This window comes from Brachyhypopomus gauderio, chromosome 14 (genome assembly GCF_052324685.1).
Source record: "Brachyhypopomus gauderio isolate BG-103 chromosome 14, BGAUD_0.2, whole genome shotgun sequence".
Classification (NCBI taxonomy): domain Eukaryota; kingdom Metazoa; phylum Chordata; class Actinopteri; order Gymnotiformes; family Hypopomidae; genus Brachyhypopomus; species Brachyhypopomus gauderio.
In genome coordinates, this window is record NC_135224.1 from 20,866,757 (window position 1) to 20,892,040 (window position 25,284).

A 25,284-nucleotide genomic window follows, 5' to 3' on the forward strand; every position below is an offset into this window, starting at 1 on the left:
CTCTCTGTTTAATATGTCCACTGAGTGAGGGATAGCTGACCACTGCCATCTGGACAGAGAGAGACAGACGGACATGGACACACACACACACACACACACACACACACACACACACACACACACACACTAACTACTGCGTCTTCCCCAGCAACAGAAGGCATGCCCGGTCTCTCTCCAACTAGTCTCTGTCTCTCTGTTCCATCTCTCCTCTTCTTTGGGTTCAGGAAGGCAAAGGTAAAGAAAAACAGCACTGAACACCCAGAACGATGACGAGACCCCGAATAACGACACACAGCACAAACTCATTTACATGCAAATTCATCCAACACCCCCCCCCCCCCCAAAAAAAAAACGAGGTCGGTGGGGGGTGTTTGAAAACAAAAAAAAAAGAAAAAAAGAAAAGAAAAACAAAAAAAAAAAACAGGATGAGCAGACTAGTTCTAATGTACAGAACTAAATGGAAGGAGTGTCGTCATGGTAACTATATAGAGAGGGAGGGGCTTGTGCAGAATAGATTCAGGCTAAAACCATCATCTACATGTAAATGACCCTTCTCAGAAGCTCCACTGCACAGCAAGTGATATTGACAAGCTGATGGGCTTTTTTTTTCCCACCCTCCCCTCCTTTTCTGGAGTGGAACCCAGTTAACTCTTCACTAACTCAGTCAATAAACACGTCCTGGGGGCCGGTGTGTCCTCCATCAGCCTCGACCCTTCAGGACACCGACTCTGTACGACCGCATGAGAGTGGGTGATGTTCCTGCATTGTTTCATGTACGTTCAAAGAACTCCTTTAGAACAAAAGTTAAAAGTTTCTATGTATAAAAAAAAGGTTAATTAAAAACTGAATAAAGAAAAGTTAACTCATTCTCTTAAACTATCTGCTTTACCAGAAATATGAGGAAAATCTAAAATGGTCTAAAACAAATAATTATTCAAATTTTAAGGTTTATTGTACACGTGAGACTGAAAGTGATATAAAGCATTTTTATTTCCTGATACCGGACATATTTCTGTTTTGAACATCTTAGCGTTGTGTTGATCAATGCTGCCACCGTGTGGAAGTAGAGTGCCTTGCAACATGGGCAAATCATGTATAAATACAAGAACAATTGAACTGGCGTACAAACGACAGCAAATTACGATGATGAAGAATGTGGTAATTCTCTTTTATTTAAAAAAATCGATATCCCCCAATTAATTCTACAGTAACCCCACAGAAATGACAGTGAATTTGTACTTTCAGTTCCCAGATTGTTTTTTTTTCTCCCAAAAAAAGTACAGCAGATGTAAGAGAGAGCGGGACGTGCCTCCGAGGGGTGGCCGGTTCGGCGAGTTCAGCTCGGTCCCGGACGGACTCGTGATTTGTGCTTGTGGAGGTTCCCTAGAGCTCGAGCTCCCCTCGTGCTGGCGGCCACGGGCACGCGCGGCGGCGTCTCGAGCGTCCGGGCACGCGCAGCAACCGCACGCGAAACATAACGCTTACGCAGGACTTGGAGCCCAAGTGAAAATACACCACGAACCAAAAAACAAGAGAGAGAGAATGGCACCACACACCCTTTTATATGTTTTTATTGGTTTTGTTTAGGTAGGAGGTCTCTGTGTGTGGATGTAGACCGTTTGTGGGAGCGGTATATAGTGATTAACTCCATAAGTAAACCGGAAATAATTCTGGGCTCTGACCACGACCCAAGAGCGTTTCGCAGAAAATTTGACTTGACTAGAGAAGGAAAATAAACAGGATGGATGTCTTTCTCTCACGACCATCGTTTACATTTGACCCGTCTCAAGAGAATAATTCGAGAAGTTCGTTGTCGTTGATCTGATGATTTCTTACTGACTGCATGCAAAAGAGTGTCACACCACAGGCGACATACAGCCTTCAGGATGTCACCACTGGACATAAGCAGCGTTTCTCTACTGGGGGGGAGCAGCACGCACACGCACACACACACTCCATCACATGCAAATCACACACTTTTTCTGTCACACTTTCTATCACCCTGCCTCTCAAACAATCTTAGATATGTGCTTTTTCTCTCATTCCCACACACACACACACACACACACACACACACACACACACACACACACACACACACACACACACACACACACACACACACACACACACACACACACACACACACAAAACTTGGGCATGTTCTGGGGGGACTCCAATCAGGCATATCCAGTTTCAGCAACCCGACACTGACTACAGTGTTCTGCATGACTGGTGTGTTTGTGGGAGTGTGTATATAAACACTGTCCAGACACGAGCTCCATCACCCACCACTCTCCTGCCTAGCCAGTGTGTATTCTCACACAAGACTCCACGTATTTTCTCAGTAGTCCTTGAGGGGGCGCTAGCTAACAGTCCTGTGTGTCCTGTCTGCTTCCATTTTGAGTGTGAGCGAGCGCTGGGTCTGCGTTCTGTCCCGCCCCCCTGGTCCCGCCCTCAGCCCCGCCCACTCTGACATCCACGAGAGGAAGTGAGACCTCCGTTCAAGTTTCAGAGCGCCGCCGTGGACCCCGCTCCAGGACAATAGGCTTCTAAAAAAAAACAACACACACACACACAAACAAAAAACAAAGGATGACTCTTTAAACAGAGCCAGTCGTCCCACCGGAAGGTGTCTCCCTACAGCTCCGTGTGTCCTCGTTCACCTGAGAGGAAGAGGAGGAAGAGGAAGATTATTTTCCATGATCACGTGTCTTGGTGGTCCCATGGCTGAGGCGTCAGCGGGCGCTCACCCCGCTTTCCTTTCTGTGATTGGCTGCTGCCTGGGGCCCCGCCCCTCTCTCTCCCCTCCAGGTACTTGCTGTAGATCCGTTTGATCTCCTGGTCGTAGGCGGACCACTCGGACACGATCCGAACGGCTGCCTGCAGTTTGGGCTCCTTGGTCTGCGGGTTGTTACACTGCACACACACACACACACACACACACACACACACACACACACACACACACACACACACACACACACACACACACACACACACACGAGGTCAACTAGCATAGTGGCTCTTGACACCTGTGCATCAGGTCTCAGAGCAGTTTCATGGATGTAGGGGCGGGGCCAGAGAGGGGGTGGGGCCAGGGGGCAGGACGGCCCACGCACCAGATCGATGGTCTTGGCCTTTGCTTTGGAGCCGTCGTCACACCAGGTCTCGCACCAGAGCCACTCCTGGGGGAGCGATTTGATGGGAACCTGGTGGATCATGTTGTTGGGCAGATCCTACAGGAGGGAGGGAGGGAGGGAGGGAGAGAGAGAGAGAGAGAGGGAGAGAGAAAATAGTGGTTTAGTAGGTTAAGGTAACATCACTCAAGTAATTGAAAGGAATCCATGAATATTAAAATGTTTCTTGTGAATATGCACAAGTTTTTGCTTTCAGGCTTCAGCGGTGCGGAACCCGTCAGTCAATGATGGAACACGCCCTGGAGACGAGAGGAAGTCCCCTCCCAGAGTGGACCCAATGTCCCCGTCCCCGTGAGCCTGCAGAACCGCTCACCTGGTCCAGGTTGGACAGACTGTTGGGATCCTGGCTCAAGCCTTGGTACTGACCCCGTAGCCGGTCACCTGCCGCTATCTTCCTGAACTTCTTCAGGTCCACCACATAGAGGGCGCTAGAGAGCAAAGAGACCCATTACAAACTGCAGGACAGCACACACTGTACAAGAGCAACTAAGGCCGTCTTCCTGTCCATCACCTGCTTGTGTGGGACAATTCTGGGATATTCCCAAATAATCTCCTTTATGAAACTTGCCCGCTAACATGGTCACCTGTAGATTTCATGTTTTATTGTGACTTTGTCCAAGACTGCTTTTTTTTTTAACACTGCAATTTATTTATTTTATTTATTTGTTTTGCCTTTGTCCATTGCTTTAACAGTACATGCTTCATTTAAACCAGGGGTGCTCATTACGTCGATCGCGAAGGAAGTGTCGGTCGATCGCAAAGGAATGTGCGTAGATCGCGTCACATTAAAAAGTAGTAGATGAATCGCACATCTGCACTGACGGTTGTATTTTGATTGACATTCACGGTAGCCAATCTGCAATCCGCTCAACAAATTACGTTCGCCACCTCACAACCCCCAACCCCCCGGTAGATCTTTCTGACTTGGTCATCTTATAAGTAGCTCGCAAGCTGAAAACTTGGGGGCACCCCTGATTTAAACTCTCAGCACTTAAAATTTAAACGTTTCCTTTAAATTCAATTTTAGATCTTTCTTTTTGACACTTAATTTGTTGCATTTAAACCAATCTACTATATTTTCCATGTAAATTAAGTTATATTTATGTATGTTCTTTTCTTGCAAAAATGTCATGGAGGTGATGACCTTTTTATATGAAGCACTTTGAATTGTGGGACGGAATGCACACAAGACTCCTCCCCCTAGCCGCCTACGGCCCCGCCCCCTGCGGCCATGCCCCCCTGTGGCCCCGCCCCACCCAGCCCTCACCTGATGTGGTACTTGCGGCCCGCCAGGTGGCTGGCCCAGTAGCCCGACCTCCAGAAGCGATAGCCGTCCATCTCCCTGCGGCTGTCGCAGAAGGGGGTGTAGCCGTACGGCGCCCCCTCCAGGTCGAGGTCGCGCAGCTCCTTCAGGTCCGTGCGCACGATCTACAGGGCCAAACGTTCCTTAAATTACACGGCTCTGCCTGAAGGGGGCAGCAGTGCGTAAGAGGACGATTTCTTCAAATGGAACTAAAGAAATACAGAAAATTCTGCTTCCGACGTGGACAGATCCAACCGAGCGTGGCGGCGTGATTCGGGCTACGGTGCCGCACCTGGTCCGCGTCCACGAAGATGATCTTGTCGACGGCGAGCGGGAAGAGCACGTCCAGGAAGAGGATCTTGTAGCCCCAGATGATCCGCTGCTTCTCCGTCTGCTGGTGGAGCCAGCGTGGCCACTTGTACTGGACCAGCTCGTACTGGAAGCCGTATTCCTGAGCCATGAACGGGATCCACTCCTGCCAGGACGGAGGGTGGGAGTGTCAATTTAGACGTTCGCCACTGCGAGTGGCTCTAGATACATGCGTAAGGGTTCCCCGTTTTAGGGGTACTGCCACAGAGGGGTGAAGGGTATAGGGAACGCCGCCACACGCACCTTGAAGGTTGGAGACAAGTAGTTCTTCAGGAACCAGAACTTGACTGGGGTCTTGGTGTGCTTCAGGACCGACAGCATCATTATCCTACAGGAAACAGGGGCGGGTCAAGCCCTGGGCATCAGCACCATCTTAACGCCGACTGCATCACATTACTTCCTGTATCTCTGATCCTAGACCAGCCTGTCTGGGGCGAAACTTCAATCCCAAAGTCCAGGTAATTTTTCCGGCAGCCACCGGGCCATGGAAGAAATATGCGAATGACCTTAAGATGGAAAATCTGCTGGCAAGGTAATAATACCGACGCTAATAAGTTCTGGCCCATCTAAAGATCACAGGTAGAAAATGGACTCGCTCTTTAGGAGAGTGAAGACATTTCTATAAAAATGAAGGTAGTGCACACAAACAGGCACAAACCAACCAAGTACAAAATGTCACGTGAAGCCCAAATGTGTCGGTACGTCGAGCTGCTGTCTTATTTTAAGAAGGTGCCATTTTCAAATATCACATAATGCCACGCACTCACATAATGTCTCGCTAACATATAAAACGATCGTGGGACCGTTGCGTTAAATCAGACTGCGGGGAAGGCGTGGCTGGGGGGCGGGGTCAAAGAGAGGTAGCAGACAGATCATTGGTCTGTACCTCAGGAACCTCTCATATAAGTGGCCAGAAGCCAGAGAGAATATGTTGATGACGTCGTCCTTCTCAGGTTTGCTCTCCTCTACTTTCGACCCTCCGGTGAAGCCCCTGAGAAAGAAAGAAAGAAAGAGAGAGAAAGAGAGAGAGAGAGAGAGAGAGAGAGAGGAGAGTTCTGTTAGTGTGAATCCTGAAGGTAGACCTCAGACGGCGGTAGCCGCGGGCCTGGTGCCTACATGGTGAGGGACTGCCAGAAGCCGGAGTCGTTCTCCTCTGTGCCGTCGCTGAGAAGCTCTTCGTTCATCTTCTCCGGCTTCTTCTGCACCTGCAAAAGCAGAAGAGTGAAGCGTCAGTGTCTGCAGCACAACCACGGTCCTGACAGAGAAGATGTCTGGCTTTAGAGTGCACCAGTACGGACAGAAGACGCTGGCAAAGTTGAAACGAAAACTCAGGCAGCTTGGTGGACATGGGTTAGATGTCCCCAAACGTCCTCCCACCCTCATTGATCCACACACGCGCGCACACACACACACACACACACACACTCTCATCACTCACCTTCACTTTAATGATCTTGCTCTTAAAGTTGTTCAGTACAACTACCAAGTCCTCTGCTTCGGCTGGGGAGTCTGTGCCATCATGACTGTGGACAAAGAAAAGGGTAAGACACACACACACACACACGCACACACACAGAGGAAGGGTCGATTGTTTACAGATTGAAATCTGAGAAGAGCCGATGGTCCTTCCATCAGCGTGAAGGACACTAAAAGTTGAGCCGTGACAGCAGATTTGGGAGCTAAACTCAGCGCGCCTGCTTAAGTGCCTACTGAGTGCACTTAAGTGCCTTCACCTATTTAAACTACTCAAAACACTCGGGGATTATTTGTTGCGCAGTTGGTGTCTTTCATCACCCCTAATCCCCATCAGCTCAAACTGGAATCGGCTGAACCAGAGAAAATCAGATTAGCCTCACAAAATGTTGACTGGTCCATATCTAACACATCGGCTCACCACACACACACACACACACACACACACACACACACACACACACACACACACACACACACACACACACACGTTACCTGTAGATCTTATAGATTTCGTCGGATCTCCCTTTCCTTAGGCGAAGGACCCATGCTCCAGGATTGGCCTTCAGCTGGAAGTAACCCTGTCAGAGACACCAGACAACAGCTCCCTTCAGGACCAACCCTCCTGCCTGGGCTGCCCCCCCCCCCCCCCCCGAGCAAGCGAGCGTCCCTCACCAGGTTGGCCATGACGATGGTGTCCACGATGACGGGCTCGGAGGCGGTGCCCAGCGTGAACTGGAGTCCGCGGGGCGGCTGGCCGGTGCTGACGTCGAAGCAGTGACCTTCCAGCAGGACGTGCTCCAGTTCGTACTCCGCCGACACCACGCCGTCCACCTGCGGGGCGCACGAGGGCGGGGCCAAGTTCAGTCAATCAGCCAATCACACCTGTTCGTCCCAGGCGCTGCGTCCCAGAACTTATGTTGGGTCATGGTGCCTCACGGCACACACCCAGAAACATCCGAACCGGCCCCATCAAATGAGGTCCAGTGGCGAGGACGGGCCTACCTCCTGCAGGTAGATGTTGTCCAGGTCGTAGAGTGTGTTCACGGACTCTACCATCCAGCTCTCGGGGGGGTTCAGGTTGAGTGTGAACAGCGGAGACTGGGGCATATCGAGGAACTTGGCCATGGGGCCCGGAGAGAAGCCGTTATCCGCCATGAAGGACACCTCCGGCTCCAGAACGTACCGGTAGAAGCTGGCGGAGAGGAGAGGAAGTTGAATAGGTCCAGCACGAACTCGAGGAGCCGTCTGGCACGGTACCAGTCTGAACATTCGACCAAACTCCCGTCCAGCCACGGAGAGGCCAGTTCAAGCTCCACCGATATATTGAAGATCTCAGTTAAAACGCTCACCTCTTCAGCGGCATGTCGGACAGCTTGGACTGGCAGTTCATGAAGACGCGCAGGTTCACGTTGACCAGCTGTTTGAGGACCTGCGTGGGCGGAGAGGGACAGGAAGTGACAGGTCGGAGCAGGAAGTGACCGGTCTGACCCTTTCATTAAAGCACCACAACTTTGCAAATGAGGATTTCCACCCAGTCTGATCTTCCACACAGGTGTAGGAGATTAACCATAATCACAAAATCACATAAGCCCCCAATTACAAAACAAACCTTTTACCAATGAGGAGTTACTATGGTTACCAAAAGGGGCCGTCCAATAAAAAAAATCTTTGTTGAGTCTTTGCCTGATCCAACGTAAACCTACAGTCTCATTTCTGAAATTCAACTCTTCATATTCAAATGACTGAAGACGTCCATCCCTTATCCACAGCTATTAAGACTATTAAAGCGTTCTCCAGAAAACTATGGAAAAATATTTGCAAATATGCAATGCAAAGAACACTAATCTTGACCTCTAATCTCGATCATGAGAGGAATGAGGAATAAAACCTGTGGTACTGAAACCCACAGGTCATGTGCTTTGTGAATCACGTGTACGCTGGAGAAATGGAGAGAAGGCCTGCTGGATCCACTGAAGACCTTCACACCGGAGGGTTTCTGACCTTTACGCCTTTGCGTTTAAAACAACAAACGTCACTCGGTTCAGGTGTTGGGGGACGGACATCACGTCGGTCGGCACTTACCAGGAGGAGTGGTGCGAGTCTCTGAGCGCCCCGGGTGACTGGGTCCACCACGGCCACCACGTCGAAGTAGACCTCCGCCTCGCGTGGACGGATCTTCACCGCACTGTGGTAAAAGAGGGGGTCAAAGGGCGTGGGGGGTGGGCCACACAAAGGGGACACGGCCAAGATCATGTCGGGTGGGGGCGGGGGACTGGGGGTGAAGCGGTATACCTGTATCGGTCGGAGGCGAAGTTATACTCCACCCGAGACTCGCCCTTGGGCTGCGATGACAGCAGCGCGTCCACCTTCATGACCAGATCGCTAGCTCTGAAGCACGCACACACACACACACACACACACACACACACACACACACACACACACACACACACACACACACACACACACCTTTAAACAGACAAACACACACTGCATGCCTGACATGGACAGACATATGTCCTTAACAGGACATGTTTCAACTGAAACGACTTTAAAGCATATGCAACACAGAATGACCGCAACAGGCAATATCTAAAAGAGGTGGAGCCATTAGTGGAAAGGGGTGGGGCCACAACAGCGAAAGGGGAGGGGCTACGAGGGAAGCAGTCAGTCTGCCATCACACCTATCGTCTTCCACGCCTAGCTGCTGGATTTTGTTCCTGATTCGTTCCCCGGAAGTCTTCATGATGATGCTCTCCAGAAGCAGGAAATCGTCCTGGTTGAAGACCTCCCCGTCCTCGAGTGGACCAATAATCTGACAGGACACAAAGTATGCGAGCTGATCAACAAACACGGGCTGTGCCCAGGGGCTTCCGTGATAGGCTGTCCCATGGGGGCTTCCGTCAGATAATTGGCTAACTCACCCGTCCGTTACTGATGACGGCCCTCTGTCCCTTACGTAGCTTCAGTACGTCTCTGCAGTAGACCATGTGAGACAGCAGGAAGTCCACTTTTGACGACTCGTACGCACTCTCAAACAGAGGCACGTCCATGCCCTGGGGACAACAGCACAGGTCAAGGGAGAGCATCGAGAGGTCTTCTGCATAGTGGCAGTACTCAACACGACCAAAACCCAACACTCAAGCGGTCAACAAACGGTTCCTTTACCCCAACGGCAAACTCCGCCAAGTCCGTGCCGGCGTACAGCGCCTGGGCGATCTCCTCCTTGGTCAGCTTGGTGATGAAGTTCTTGGCGTTGTTGGCCGTCTGCGTCTGCATGGCCGCCCAGATGGCCCGCGCGATCTGGGCGGTGCCGTTCTCCGGGGTCTCGGTTGGGTTATTGATGACGCTCAGCCTCACGTTATTACTGGTTTTCTGAGCAGAATATTTAATTCGGTCAGGCGATTATGCATAAAATGGCTCCATTATGAGGGAAAACCATTTTAGCAGCAGGAGAAGCCAGAATTAATTTAGTTGACGTGGTTTTATTCTGCGAAGTTAAACAAAAACATTAACCAAGAGCAATAACGATGCAAGCAAAGGCTACAGGGAAGCTGGTTGGCTCATTTATCATCTTCCTGAGTGCATAATGCTAATTGGTCCATCTGACTGTCAATCACTGCCATGTTAAGTCTTTCTGGCATACACTGTTTATGCCAACAGAGTCTCACATCGTCCCAGCGGGCACGTTTACCATGTGTCTGATGGCGTCGTACAGCAGCTGTCTGCCCGACGGCTGGTCGAAATCGCCGACCACCCAGAAGGTCACGGGCCGGATGGCGCTGTCGTCTATAAAGGGGAGAGCGGAAGAGGGGATGCATCGGTGGAAGGAGCTCGGCGAACATCGGGCAAAGTCAAAGGGGTGAGGAGTTATATAGCATCATGGGAACACGAGCACTCTCAAAATCCCCAAACGATGGTTGCTCACAAGATACAACAGATTTCAATTAAGACCGAGAAAAGAAAAAGGAAAAAAAACACCTGAGAGCTATTCTGTGAATGAGAGAGAGAGAGAGAGAGAGAGAGAGAGAGAGAGAGAGAAAGCAGAGGGGGAAGAGAAAATGAGAGAAAGGGAGGGACAAAGAGAGAGAAGGAAAAGAGAGAGAGAGAGAGAGAGAGAGAGAGAGAGAGAGAGGGAGGGAGAGAGTAATATTGAGCCCCTCTCCCGTCCATCCATCTAGCACTGACAATTTCGACAGATGACAAATGAGTGGCTGTGTGTAAATCTATACACGCGAACACGCACACACACACACACACACACACACACACACACATGCACGCGCACGTGACTGAGGCGGGTGAGAAACGTCCAGGCTGCGGCTTTATGGCAAAAAAAAGAGACATCGAAGCGGCAAGGCGGACGGCCATGCGCCGAGGAAGATGAAGGACAGCTGTGTGCTGAGGAAGATGACGGACAACGTTAAACTGGATTACACTCTTCAAGCAACGGCGATTACCAGAGGAATCACTGGACTGCATTCCTACATCAGGCAACGTAGAGACGAGCAGAAACACAGAGGGAGATGTACCAACACACACACACACACACACACACACACACACACACACACACACACACACAGGAGAGATAGAAACAGAGAGAAATGAGGGAGAGATTGAGGGAGGAAGAGATTGTGATAGATATATATCAAAAGGGAGTGTGCAGATACTGAACTCATTTACAAAGCAACAACTAAAAGATAGAGAACCAGATGAAGAGAGGGATAGACAGATACCCTGCTGTCATCGCAAAGCGTCCCACTGACCGGATGTGATCAAGGTGAACCACATATGGTCATTCAATAAAGACCACACATAAAAGGTTGGCAGCTAGTTTTGCAAATCCACTGAGTGACAGGCCCCCAGACCAATCAGAATCCTGAACAGGCAAGCCGGGGGACGCCCAAACGAGCTGCGGCAGCTTGTGACTTTATGAGTAGGGGAAAAGGAGGAGTCGGTGAGCTAGATTACCTCCTCCCGGCCCAGTGACAGGCCACGCCCCCACAGGGTCACCGGCCAGTTCCACAGACTGGATTTATTACGTGAGGCACATGTCATTATGGGCCTCTCCCACCGAGCCGAGCGCAGAGCGCCACCTTACCTTTCTTCGTCATGTAGTTCATGCTATTAGCCACAGCCGTGCTCTTCTCTTTGGTGTCCAGGAAGAGGAAGCGGGCGTACTCGTCGATGAAATGGTTATCTGGAGGGAGGAACAGAAATATCAGGACGGCGCAGTCGTGTGGGCTGAGAGCAGGTGCAGTTTGCAGGAGCGCCATGTTCTTCTGAGCGTTAGGTGGTTCTTCTACACCTGTCTTCAAGGAAAACCCCCGCAGTGCTGCGCTCGACAGTTTCAGAACACGGAGTTCATGTCCCCGATTCCTCCTCCTACGAAATGTAAATTTGCTTCTCAAATTCAATCAAAATTCAATTCCTCGAGGAAACAAAGCGAGTTATGAATATCAATCCAAACGCCTCTCCCCCGAAACACTTTTGTACATAAATGGATTTTCAAGAACAAACAAGGCATTTAGCACAGAATCCACAACCAGATCACGTCTCCCTCGAGCCCACCACCAACCAGGGGTGGGTTTCCCAAAACGTTCGTAGCGCTAAGTACTTCTTAACCTCGTACGTTTCATACGAGGTTACGAAGTACTTAGCGCTACGAACGTTTCGGGAAACCCACCCCAGATCATGTCTCCCTCGAGCCCACCACCAACCAGGCCACGCCTCCCTCAGCCCACCACCAACCAGATCACGTCTCCCTCAAGCCCACCACCAACCAGGCCACGCCTCCCTCAGCCCACCACCAACCAGATCACGTCTCCCTCAAGCCCACCACCAACCAGGCCACGCCTCCCTCAGCCCACCACCAACCAGATCACATCTCCCTCAGCCCACCACCAAAGGGAGGGGAACTCACTGGTTCCGGAGAGGTCCAGGTAATTCCTGCTGGTGGCCAGGATCCTGGAGTTGATCCGGGGCACCACGTTGGGCTGCTTCATGATGAAGTCCACCACGTCGTGATCGCTACCCAGCTCCCCCTGCGGACCACAAGGCAGTCGCCACATCACACCAGACAGTTAAGTGGAGCTTCAGAGCAGCTCATACAATGCAGTTACTATGCTACATACATACAGCCTTTGTGATAAACAGACTCAAGCCAACCCTCGATGGAGCGCGAGTCAAGAACTCTGCTTAATTACACATGGGAAGGCTAAAATTACAAATACAGTGTTTACACCATGACCAAAAAAAAAAAAAAAAAGATTCATTTACATTTCTCAGCTTTTGTTGAAATCGCGATAATTATTACAAGGGGTGTCACGAATCTCTAAATCCTCAATTCGATTTTATTGCCGATTTTAGGGTCACGATTCGATTCTCAATTTTCTTTTTCTTTTTTTTTTACAGCAGAAAGGCCTATGCCAGTTTTAGATTAGTCTAAATTTAATATCTTATTTCAAAAGTTGGGTTTAATATAAGTGATACAAGTGATACTGTACTGTAGCGTGGCTCAAGTACATTAATTAAATGTTTAAACCGAGCGTTTTCCACCACTGAATAAGGCCGCAGGTCTGCTGCTATGAATAGCCCTATAGTGTTAGGTATTGTTTTAGTGCGAGCTGAATTTGTGCCAATTTTACTCCAAACGAAGATTAAATAGTTGGCTGGACCAGTGATGTTTTTCCAGTCAGATCAACATCTTTGTGATGCCGGCGAATGTGTCCAGCCATGTTCGTAGTGTTTCCCGTAGCCGGGTATGGTACACGCGTGTAGCACATCTTGCACACTGTTGTGTTCTTGACGACAACACGAATGCTGTCGACGTAACTCACCGGGAACGCAAAATACTTCCATACTGCTGATTTAAGAGAAGCTCCGGCTCTCCACTTGCCGTGGTGCCGTACTCTGCAAGTTAGCTAACTAGCGGTGTCGGCTACAGTACGCAGCGTCACTTTGCGTAGCGTGCTGTGTTACTTTGCATAGCGTGGGTGCTTGCGTAGCTTAGAGGGAGGGATCGTCGATCCTCTTTTTGACTTCAAGGCTCGAGATCGAGACATTATTTAAATGATTAAATATCGAAATCGTGACACCCCTAATTATTACCCAACGATATATCGTGCCACCCTAAGAATCGCCAGCTGGAAACTCTGCGAATGAAGGCCGTGGCCTCCCTCACCAGGTAGACGGCGCGCTGGAAGAAGCTGGTGGTCTCCAGGATCTTGTGCATGACGGTGGTCTCCAGCTCGTCGGGGTCCAGCTGCTCACGCTGTAGGGGCATGCCGTTGTAGAGGACGACGGGCAGAGGCCCCACGCCCGTCTGCTCATAGTAGGCCCTGCCATCCTGCGTACACACACACGGGTCATGGCTGGAGCCAAAGAGAGCAGTGGAACAACATAGCCAGAAGTTCTGCCACCGGTACCAGCGGTTCCTCTGAAGCGACGTCAGTGAAAGACAGACGTGACGGTGGGAATGGGCTGGTACCTTGCGGTTGGTGTCGTAGCTGGAGTCCGCTCCGAGGATGCTGCTGACCTGGACGTAGGGGTAGCGCTTCTCCAGAACCCCAACCACATGCTCCACCTTCAGCTTACCTCCACTGGGTACTCGGTTCAGCATCTGAACACACACACACACACACACACACACACACACACACACACACACACACACACACACACACACACACACACACACACACACACACACACACACACACACACACACACACACACACACACACACACACACACACACACACACACTTACTTTTAGCTTTTGTAACATTTGAAAAGTTCTCTTAAGACACAAATTAGCATACAAATTGTACAGTTTATTTTAAATTAAATACCTAGTTTCATTCAGTCCTTTTTCATCTTACTACATTTTGTTGAATTGTCTGATTTTTTTGTAACTCAAGGCTGCATTTGATTACCTACATAAAAAGGTCATTTTAATAAACTTCAATTTCTACTTAAAGCAAACCCCCCCCCCCTTCCCCCATCACCAACCCTTTAAGAATGTTGATAAGTCGAGATTAGCCAAAGGTCTGACCCCCCCACTGTTTCATAAGTGGGGCTGGCTGTATTCAGGAACTGTAGGCGCCTCACCGATACCACGGCGTCGAAGGCCATCTGGTTGTCCACCTCGTCTGCGATGTAGTTGAACGCCCGCAGCATGGCCACTCCAGCGTCCTCCATCCCGTCCACATCGTCGGCGTCGTTGACCACCAACACCAGTCCGATCCTGGCGGTGGACGGAGACGACGCAAACGTCATTAACACGCAAACCCACACGAATACAACCTGCTCAACGTTTTCACCGCCTCGTGAATTGTTGCTTCCGCATCTCACAAAGTAAAAGCTAATTAAAGAGTCCACCAGCAAAATAAAAGGGAGCTTGATTAACATGTTAACAGTACCTGTCATAAAAAAAAGTGTTTTGCATAAATTATTTATGCATGATCGTATTTACATATTGCTTAGCAGCCCCCTGCTTGGTTTCATTCAACATTAGCAACGATCTTTACAGGTAAATTAGCCTCTAGAGGAAGTGAGAATGTAGTTCTGGGCGCGGTGCGAGGTTAGCGTGACCGACCTGAGCGGGATGTTGTTGGAGTAGAACATCTCGGCCACACTCAGCAGCTCCGCTGCGCTCTCATGAGTAGGATCCAGAATCATCACCTGCGAGACGCAAACCACAACCACTCGTCACACACTCCACCGCCAGTCTTAAAGGACGCGTCAAAGTGTTTGTCACAGTGTTACCCGTGTAGCGGACTATTGGCAAAGACATTAGGGGGAGGGAGATTTAATCATAGGACGGTTCTTTCCGGCTGGCTGGTTTGGAGTAAGAGGCTTGGCTCCTTCGCTCTCCTTCACGCGTCACCTACACGATCTCATCGATCACGCTTATATTGCCACGTGCTGGCAATTTCGTTCTCCTGAGTGACTCGACACTTTCGAGAGCGCAGGTCTCTCACGCAGCGGTCGGCGGTCAGCCAAAGGGCTCGGCGGAAGCCGAGCGGAAGGGCCGGGTCAATATCCCCGAGTCCGCAGGGGCAGAGACCGAATGCCATGACGAGGGGGGCTGGGGGTGTTGCTCTGGAATTGTAAGAAGGTGGCGGCGTGCTCACCAGGTTGTGGAAGTTCTTGCGTATCTGCCTGATGACCCCTGGGAAGGTCGGCCGGAGAAGCTCCTGGACGTTGGAGGGCCAGGACGCATAGCGGCCATCTGTCTCCAGATTATTAATCCACTAGAGGGGGGATGGGAAGGAAAAAACACACCAGAACATACGTGAGTGCATATTTACAGGTACATGTGTTCATGTCCACCTAAGGCCACATACGTGTGTGTGTGTGTGTGTTTACAGCTGCCTAAGGCTACATGTACTTTGGACAGGCAACATGATGAAAATTGTTTTTTAGTAAATATACATGTAAAGTTACCAGTATAATACCCGTTACTATTAATATTGGACTTTTTATAATAATATTGCAATTAATTTTAAGAATGAATATTTGAACACTTGAGCATTAATAAATGTCTGACATATTGTAAAGCAGCAGGAACACTACGAGCCTTTTAATACAGCGAAACCGTTGACCAAACGGCTGCACAGAAACGTCGTTATCGAATTGTAATTAAGAACAGACGGAGATGGAAGAGGAACAGACGCAGCTGTTGTGCTTGGTCAGCAGAAGAGAAGAACCTGAACCAGCACTTCTAACGCAACTGAAACGTGGGTGGAGGTGCTCTCGAAAACGGGGAGAACACTCGAAAAAAGACGACGTAAGACGTAGTGGAGGTTCAGGAGGTTCTGGAGGATGAAGAGGTGTTTATCTGGGATGGGGGGGGGGGGGGGGGGGGGGGTTGAGGGGGCGGAGCTTACATAGACGGCGGGGCTGCGGATGTCCACGCCGTAGTCGGAGTCGGCCGGCTGGACGTCCAGCTTGAGGATGCCGTGCACGTCCAGAGAGTCGACGAGGAGACTGTGCAGTCCCTCCATCACACGCGCCTCGCTCCGAAGAATGTCCAACACACTGCGTGGACCCCACACAGACACACACACACACACACACACAGGTATAAACATATAGGCAGGCAGTTTACAATGCAAAGTACCTGCTGTTGTACACCTTACAAACCAGAACTTTGAAGCAGAGGAGGAAAACTGGCTCAATATGCAAATAGGACATAATACATCATACATATTCATATTTCAATTAACACGCAAGAAAGCTCCCCACCTGAATATGTCCTGCACGTCCAGGTCAATGTGAAGCCCGTTAATGAAGAGAGCAGAGTCTCCCGGCTGCAGTCCCAGCGTCCCCTTAAAATACTACAGCACAGCACAGCCATGTTAGCACGAAGGCATCTGAACAAGCCCCTCCTCGCTATGCTAATTCAGCCAGCTTCCTCCGCCCACTTATTTTTGGTCATTTGAATTATTTAACTGATGCATTTCACACTGGTGAACATGGCTGAGCCCACATATAGCAATCTCTTCACTGCAAGAACCGAAAGGAACCACTCAGTCCTGAACACACATTCAATAATTCACAGCAGTTGCTGAATCATATGTCTTAAGATAAACATAAATTATAAGCCTGTAGTCTACGAGTCTGGCACAGACTGGACGTGGCTGGCACAGACTGGATGCGGCTGGCTCGTTTCTCGCCGGGCGCACAGAAGCCAGCTGCCATACGGAACGCACACAAGCCATAAACAGCTGGAGCCCAGGAGAGGAAAGGCTGCTTTTATGCAAACATACACGCTCTGAGCCCTCACGCATGCGCGCAAGTCCATAAATCCCGCACGCAAGTCCCGGAGCACTCGTTGGGGAAAGCTAGGCGAGACGGCTGTCCTGTGTGGACGTTTGGGGGCGGGTCAATTATACCGAGGGACATGGCAAGATGCACCGCAGGACTCGTTATAGGAGACTCGGAGTGTGTAAGAGTTTAACGAGGAGTACAATGACTGAGGTCCAGGAGGAATCACAAACAGGATAATTGCTTAATTTTTCCCTCCCACCACTGTCCGATCTGGGAAAATCAAGAGAGACGGGAAACAAATGAAAACTGCGATCGGGAAACTCGAAATGGAGGTGTAACCGCTCACTTCATTAGAGCTCGCGAGGACATCTGCTGTTGGGCTAACGCGGCCGCATTTAATCACGCACGCTGCTGGTGATTACACTGAAGATGAAGAGGGAGAAAACCCCACATCTTAAACGTTTAGCCTTTACACCACTTAATCAAGGGGCTGACGGGGCCCTTAGTGCAGGCCCAGGAGGTGGAGGCCTGTCTGAAGGAACCCTCCCTCCACCCAGACAAATAACACCACCTTCTGGTTGTCTTCGATCTCTCGCCGGATCTCAGAGTTCACCACCGTTTTGGTTATGGACCTGAAAACCAAAGCCAAACAAGACACAACAACAAGCATTTGTCAGAACGCAGCACTGGGTTAATTATACGGCCGATAAAATCCTGTTTTTTTTCCATCTATTCAGCAAGTCTAGACCGTTTTACAACATACAAAGGCAGTCAACAAGTAGAGCAATAAATTGCTAGTAAGCGAGGTAGTCTAATCTGATAAATGCTCACGGGCAAATTAAAACGTTAATTAAGCCTACTAATATTTTAATCATTTTTCTTTAAGTTTTTTTTAATCTTAGATTAGTCTGTTGTTAATAGCTCCTAGCCCAGGGCATGAAGTCTTGTAAAACTTATAATGAGGGGGAAAAAACAGCATGAATCATTAATTAATAAACGAAAGTGTAGGCAATAATTCTTTGCTGACTTTAGACAAGGGAAATTAAAAAATTACACAAAAATTAAACGGCAAGAGCGTGGTCTTTGGCTCCGTTTCTGCTCCGCTACCAAACATCGCATCTCTCGACAGCAACAAAACCTCCTGGACCAGGGTATCTGCACATTTTTAAATCTCAAATTCAATGACTTTTAAGACCTTTTTAATACCTCTCACGAAAAAATAATACTATTACTGGGGATGCAGGTGTGTTCCACATCGTTGACGGGAGGGTGGGGGGGTGGGGGGGTGAACGAGAATTGTTGACTGGGGGGGGGGGGGGGGGGGGGGGGGGGGAGAAAATGTTATTTTCTGCATTAGCGCTAGATTCGGCAAAGTTCACATCGCGCCAGAACAACTGAACAACACACACTTATAATAATTTAATGCCTCCCCTCATAAAATTCCAGACATTTTAAGACATTTTTAGGCCTTGAATATGGAAAACTAAATTTAAGACTTTTTAAGGACCCGCGGGTACCCTGTGGACTGATGGAGCAGGTCAGTACCTCGCCTTGGTGGGGAAGTTCTGGCTCAAGTCTCTCATGACGTTGAGGGCATCTACAGAGGGCGCCGTGAGGATCCGCGCTGCCGTCTGGAAGCTCAGATCTGAACAGGAGGAGGGGGGGGTGGTCAGTGTATAGACACAGAGGCAGAGAAAGTCATTTCCTGTTGTCTGTAAGATGTTCCTAAGATGTCTAATGGTCAAGAGAAACCGAGGTGAATACTTGGGCTGGTCTGAGTATTTTCCAAACAAGTGCTCTCTCGGGATCTTCATCACAACCTTGGAAGGTCACACAGAATGGTGCGCAACATCAAAAGTACTAAGTCAGCAGAAGATAACACCTTGTTTTGGTCCGACAGGTCTACACCCATTCAAACATCCACAATTTACCTTTGGTAAGCAAGAAAAGACCAGCAGTGCGTCACGCCTTGGGGCAGAACCTCACCAAGAACGTACGGGTGAAGACGGGAAAAGCGGCGTGCGATAGGGCTCCATGTCTGTTGCGACACGCAGATCAGTCCGAATCTGGCGAATGCAACATGGCCTCTCGAACGCAACCTGCCTTATGTGGTCAGGAGCTCAGTCTGGCGGTCGTGGTGTAGTAAGGAACTCACTGAAGTAATATACCGAGCCCTCCAACACTCGCATCATTCGAATGTCGTTCGAATGCCAAACAACGAGGCCGTTATTTTTACGGCCACGGTTTACTTCTGTTGTAACGACCTTTCCCAGCACGAAATGACACCAGAAACTGGCGTCCATGACCATGACAACGGGATGTGGGAGAATGAAGGGAAGATGAAGCCCCCATGGGCAGATGGCCAACATGTCAACGCGGAGCACAATCTCCGAGGAACGTTTTCCACAGCCTGAACAACAACAACACGAAGGCGCGAGTCTGTTTTCAGGGCATTTGGGCACCGTACCCTACGGTTCCTAAAGAAGTGGGGCGGTGAATGTAGAGATTACGGTCCGCCGGGGTTTGATTTCCATCCACGGAGAGTTCAGCTCTCGTACCGACATCCCTCACCAAAGGATTGCTTTGTCAGGCGAACAACACCTCGTCTTAGCTAAAGAGGATATTAACCAGGGAATTACCACTGACAGTGTAATTTAATTCAAGACTCAGACTTATCGTCGAGCTCTTGCGCTGTCTAAGATTTCACAGCGGCCGGGCTTTATCGTAGAGAACGACGGTGAAGACGGATTATGCCTGTGCTTTTATTTCCAGCGGTCTGTGCATGTAGTCAAAGTTGCCAGTGATTTGCTTAATAGGTCTCTGATGAGCTTTCGCCGCTGGGGCCGAACGGCACAGGAGGCAGTGGGAGCCCGAGCTAATTAAAGGCAAGGGAATAGTCTAGGACAGCGTTTCTCAACCGGGGTGCCGCGGCACCCTGGGGTGCCGTCTGTCTTCATCGGGGGTGCCGTCAAAATATTCTGATGTGAAATAAAAAAACTATAGTTGTAAAAATTGAAGTTATTATACGCTTTAAAAATAATTAAAATGTATTTCATATGACCAGATCTCTCAAGTTTGGTGGGCGTGAGCTTTTTTTCAGGCGGGGGGGATTGGAATCTGTCGCGATGGTTAGTGTAGCGGCTGTGTGTGTGTGTGTGTGTGTGTGTGTGTGTGTGTGTGTGGTTGGGGAGCGGGCTGGCTAAAGTCTACCAAGAAACAGCGCAATCTATATTCTGATTGGTTCAACCTGTTATAATATACAACCGATGGATTGGCTGAATATGCTGCGGTGTGCGGCGATTAGATTATTTAAAAAATAAATTAATAATAATAATATTCAAGCGTGAGAAATTCCATGTGTGGCGTGAGAGCATGTGAAATCGCTAAATATGCGTGAGTCTCACGCTCAAAGCGTGCATATGACCTGCATATGACCAAGGTCAGCACGTGATTACGCAGGTTTCCCACTGACTGTAAGTCACATTTATCTGCTCTCTGTCTTAATAATCACTTTTTTGTGTTATGTTGGCCGGGAGATGGTTGCAGATAGTATGTTTTCAGGGTTGCCAACGCTCACGCATTGAGCGTGAGACACACGCATTTGACCGTTTTCACACGCTCTCACGGCACACTTCCGATATCTCACATCCGAAAAAAAAATCGTGTTTATTTATCTGATCCATATCTATGATTCAATGAGTTACTAGTTCGCTTTGGCGCCAACCATCCGCGATCGATAGATTGCGATATAATACTTAATTTGTGTCCATTTTACGTTCACACCCCCCGTCAACAACTTACGTCTCCACCCCCCAAAGCCTGTGTTTTTAATGCATTGTAAACTGGGGTGCCTTAAAATTTTGCATGCATATAAAGGGTGCCACAACTGAAAAAAGGTTGAGAAACACTGGTCTAGGAGCCCGGGCACACTTCGACGGTGCAGTTCCGGTGGGTGACTGCGCTGTCGAGTCACCCACCTTGCATCTGCCAGACTTTGAGCGGCGCCATCTCATTGGTGCTCTCCACCAGGTGCTTCCGCAGCTCCTTCAGCTCCTCCTTCAGCTCGGGGTAGATGACCCTGCAGGAAGAAATGAGAGCGAGCGGGACGTTAGCCCCGCCCACTCCATCAGGAGCCCCTCCCCTCCCAACAGCGCCGTGCGCACACACACACACAGGCACTCACTTGAGCTTCCCAAACAGGAATCCCTGGACTTCGTCGACGGGGTCATTCTCGCCAATCACAGTAGCATTGACGTCAGCACCTGCGAATCAAAAGGAGGTTTTGGGTTGACACCAAAGATCATTCGCTTGAATTCTCCGCTAATTCAGGGTTTAGAAGGTGAATGACACTGAACCTTGAACTTGTGTGTCATCTTTGGCTTTATATTCCTGGTTTTTGATGGCCAGCTCGACCCCGTAGCCAGACAGGAACACCTTGCTCTCGCTGGGATGCTGTGTAGAAGACAGGGCAGATGCAAGTCGCACGGTCAGAGGTACGGTCTGATGTACAGTCAGGGGCACGGTCTGACGTACGGTCTGCTCTGGCTGCAAGCCCGTACAAACTGCAAACGTGCAGGATTTCCCGCAGACGGAGGCACCAGAGGTGAAAGCACCTCACGAGAGTGAAGGAGGAGTGTTAGCAAGGGAAAAGGAAGAAGAGAATCTTGGCGTTTCTTACATCGTTATAAAACACACAGGCAGAAACGTGGGTTGTTTTAGTGAACTGTGGCTCTTCACACCCACAGCATGCTGCCTGAAACACTCTATAGGGTTCAGTTAATTACAGTAAACGGCCCTTATTTAACGATTCAGCTTCTTCCACTGATGTAATAGGTTCCGTGTGATCACAAATACTCGGACGAATCGGGTTCGTATGCCAGAGATCATAGCGAAGGTGCAGACGCACCGAGAGGTAATGCCGCAGGACGTAGTTTATCAGCCCCTTGTTCGCCCTCGACAGCATCTGCTGATGGAACTTGCTGAACTCCCTGGTGCCCATCTCGGCGTAGAGGATGACGACAGGAGCCTCCGGATTGGCCGAGGGGAACCTGTGATCGCCTTTGAACAGGAAGGGCTTTGGCCTGCGGGGAGAAAGTGGAGAACAATAACATGGAAGCTCGTGACTCCGTTTCATTTAGCAAGCGGTTCAAACGTGGCCCTGAACCTTGTCGTGCTCGGTGATGCGCAGCGTAGCACCACCGGGTTTGGGCCTACCGCTCGGACGCCGAGTCCAGCAAGTCTTTCATGCTCTGTGGATCGCAGGACTTCTCTCCGTGGATACTGAAGAAGGCCCTGCAGTCTGGGGGCGGTGGCTCGTTGGATGCAATCTGGGCAACGTTAATAATAAATAAAGCAATAAATAAACAAGCGAATAAAGAATGTGCCAGGGGCTGGGGTCAAGGGGGCGGGGTCAGGGGGCGGGGCGCTGACCTGCTGGAAGGCGTGGACAGCAGCCGAGTAGGAGCGTAGCGACAGGGAGAACTTGAGCAGCTTCAGCTGGGTGGAGCTGAGGAGTTGCCCCGCCCTCTTTATGATCAGCTCGTAGTAGGACAGATCGGAGCCTGCAGAGAAGGAGACAGGCAGCAAGCCGTCAAGACGTTGAGCTCGTGGACGCGGGCGCGCAGATCAAACGCTGGAGCCGAAAGCTGAAGAACTGGTAGTGCAGAGTCACATTACCGTCATGCTCGCTTTCAATGTCCTGGTTTGCCTCCACAAAGTCCCAGAACTTATCCTGACTCTCCTCAGCAAGGAATTCACTGGTGACAAAGAAGACATTCGTTTTCAGTTCCTCTCTAAATCCAGGCTGTTTGTGACACCTGTCTGATGCAGCAAAGATTCTACAAATGCTACAAATGTGCCTCTAGAGGCAGAGAGAACATAGTCTATATCAATATTGATGTTTCATCATGTCTGGCGTGGTTGTAATTGCTAATCTAACAGAGAATAAAACAAATGAATATTTTACATCACACCGAATAAGACAGCCACACCACACAAAGTGCCAGACTGTGTTCAAAATTGTCTTACCGCGCACTACTTGAATACTAATTGGTTAATTAATTCCAGTACCCAAAAAGACATAAAAGACAGCTGGATATTGTAGCTACTACTTTTGCTACGATATTCCAGCATGCAACCAGAAACGTCTTTGTGATGCCATCCTGCAACGGTGGCAGAAAATGCATATGCCGGCACGGCCATGTGATTGCGAGTGCAGCAAGGTGTATACACAATACAGAATACAGTATACAGTACATACTGAGTGCAGTATGCAGTATGTAGTATGTAGTAGGCCGTTTGGAACACAGCCGAGGGTGTAGTGCAGCCCCAGGTCGTGTTCCCACCTCCCGCAGACTCTCACCTGGCCTCCAGGAGGAGGGGGGTGGACGGCCACTTGGTGGTGAGCGTCGTGGTCACAGCTTTCGAGTCTCCATCAGCGGAGGTCACCATCTGCAGCAGCATCACCGACACACACAGCGTCCACATCCTGCAACCTACCAGCGAGAAGAGAGGACAGGCGCTTTTAAACAGGACGCACACAGGAACACAAACACCCCTCAAAACTTTTGATACTATAATAACCACAGTGGAGATAACAGCCTAAGATTCTGCCCCGGCGGGGGTAACTTCAGTGTGAGATATCGAGGTTTCTCCACTTTCACTTTGAGCGGCAACAGAACTTCATGTTCTGACAGGCGCTGAGGCGGAGGTTTCAGCCAATGGGGAGCCGTAGCGTGGCCATCCGCCCAGCCAATCAGCATCGAGATCGAGCAGGACTTCCTGAATATTAAGCAGCTAACAGGAGTTAGCCTAGCCGCTAGCCTTCATTCAAAAACAAACGCCTCGAAAACGACTCCCTGGTCCTGTAGTCGCACGGTGCGTGAAAACGTTGAGAACGTTATTCGGGAAAATTAACATTTCACGTTGATATCGCGTAAACACGGAGAAACGGGACACTCTGTGGCTAAGCTAGCTAGCACTGCGGCGCAGACAGCTAGCGTCATTCATCACCGGCTCCACGTCCGCGTTCAACCCGCCAGTTAAACACACGTCCGGTTCCTCCCGCACACTTTATTAGGATGATGTCTGATAAAATAACCAGAGTGACAAGTTACCACGGACAGAACCGACGTTTTGGGCTGAAAACATGCACCGTACCTCCACCGGCTCTGACGCTTCCTGCGGGAGCAGCCATGTTGGGTCCTTCACGGCGTCGGTTGCGGAATAGACGACTTGAGTTTTTTTGTCTTGTTTATTTGCCAGTCCAAAATGCAACGGCGAATTTCAAACACGTCGAGGTGCATGTAGTGATAACGTGTGTTGGAATACAAAGGTCTTACAATAAACTCTATTTAATCCAGTACCGATAAAGGAGGTCATCACGCTTTAATAAACTTTTGTTAAAGGCAATTGAGTAGTCTCCATTTGGGTCAATCAGAGCATGCAAGTTGAACCTTTTTCACAGGTCACAAGAAGCGACAGGTCTTATTTATATATAATTAGTGAAGTTTTTAAAGTATACTTTGTGATTGGATGTGAATGCAGGTGTGAACCAAATGTGAGTACTCAGATATATAATAACACCTATATTACAGCACTTATACTACAAACAAGTAGAAAGAGAGAGAGGATAAATAGAGAGGATATGTTAAAAATCCTTACCTGGAATCCTGTTTCTTTTCTGTTGGTCTCTCTCTCTCTCTCTCTCTCTCTCTCTCTCTCTCTCTCTCTCTCTCTCTCTCTCATTTGTATTTGTAGTATATCTGAGTTTTAAAGTGCTGTATTGTAGGTGTTATTCTCTGTCAGTACTGACACATGGTTTCCAACCCACATAGGCACTGACAATCTACTGCAAACATATTGAGCAAAGGCTTACCTTACACAGTAAGCTTGGGCAAACAGTACAACATTTCAACCTTCATCGCGAGGAAGAATGTTAGTTGGGTTTCAGTCAGATTCTACAAGCCCCAGGTGTATTGCGGTTGCAATAAAGAGCCCGAGCGCGTGCCACAGTCTTTATGGGTGCTGCACCGTGGACGACAGCAATAAGGGATGAGGCTGTCTTATGATTTCCCAGAGGCTCTGGAATGCTATAATACAGCTGAACTTGTAAGAAGGGCAGACATGAGACCCAGTGAATATATATATATATATATA

The 25,284-nt window shown here is 49.4% G+C and overlaps 1 protein-coding gene across 2 annotated transcripts; it reads right to left on the bottom strand.

The window, feature by feature from the left end:
* Positions 1-1,555: 1,555 nt before the first annotated feature.
* LOC143475049 (UDP-glucose:glycoprotein glucosyltransferase 1-like) lies at positions 1,556-24,429 on the bottom strand. 2 transcript variants are annotated; one of them, XM_076972765.1, is made up of 41 exons: positions 24,286-24,429; positions 23,489-23,621; positions 22,804-22,883; positions 22,558-22,688; positions 22,342-22,454; positions 22,034-22,208; positions 21,483-21,579; positions 21,311-21,389; positions 21,105-21,205; positions 18,673-18,772; positions 17,699-17,759; positions 16,603-16,694; positions 16,245-16,395; positions 15,489-15,608; positions 14,951-15,036; positions 14,464-14,599; positions 13,841-13,972; positions 13,535-13,699; positions 12,275-12,395; positions 11,453-11,551; positions 10,809-10,832; positions 10,043-10,137; positions 9,517-9,723; positions 9,273-9,404; positions 9,033-9,163; positions 8,641-8,736; positions 8,431-8,533; positions 7,698-7,777; positions 7,351-7,540; positions 7,021-7,179; positions 6,841-6,926; positions 6,311-6,395; positions 5,989-6,077; positions 5,759-5,863; positions 5,116-5,200; positions 4,796-4,978; positions 4,468-4,628; positions 3,514-3,628; positions 3,123-3,239; positions 2,754-2,919; positions 1,556-2,666 (listed from the first exon to the last, which is right to left on the bottom strand). In XM_076972765.1, exons 1-41 carry the CDS (start codon positions 24,320-24,322, stop codon positions 2,641-2,643), a joined length of 4,644 nt encoding a protein of 1,547 aa, XP_076828880.1. In that variant the 5' UTR covers positions 24,323-24,429; the 3' UTR covers positions 1,556-2,640. The 2 variants fall into 2 exon arrangements, with proteins under 2 accessions (XP_076828880.1, XP_076828881.1); XM_076972766.1 differs by lacking the exon at positions 10,809-10,832.
* Between the last annotated feature and the right edge of the window lie 855 nt (positions 24,430-25,284).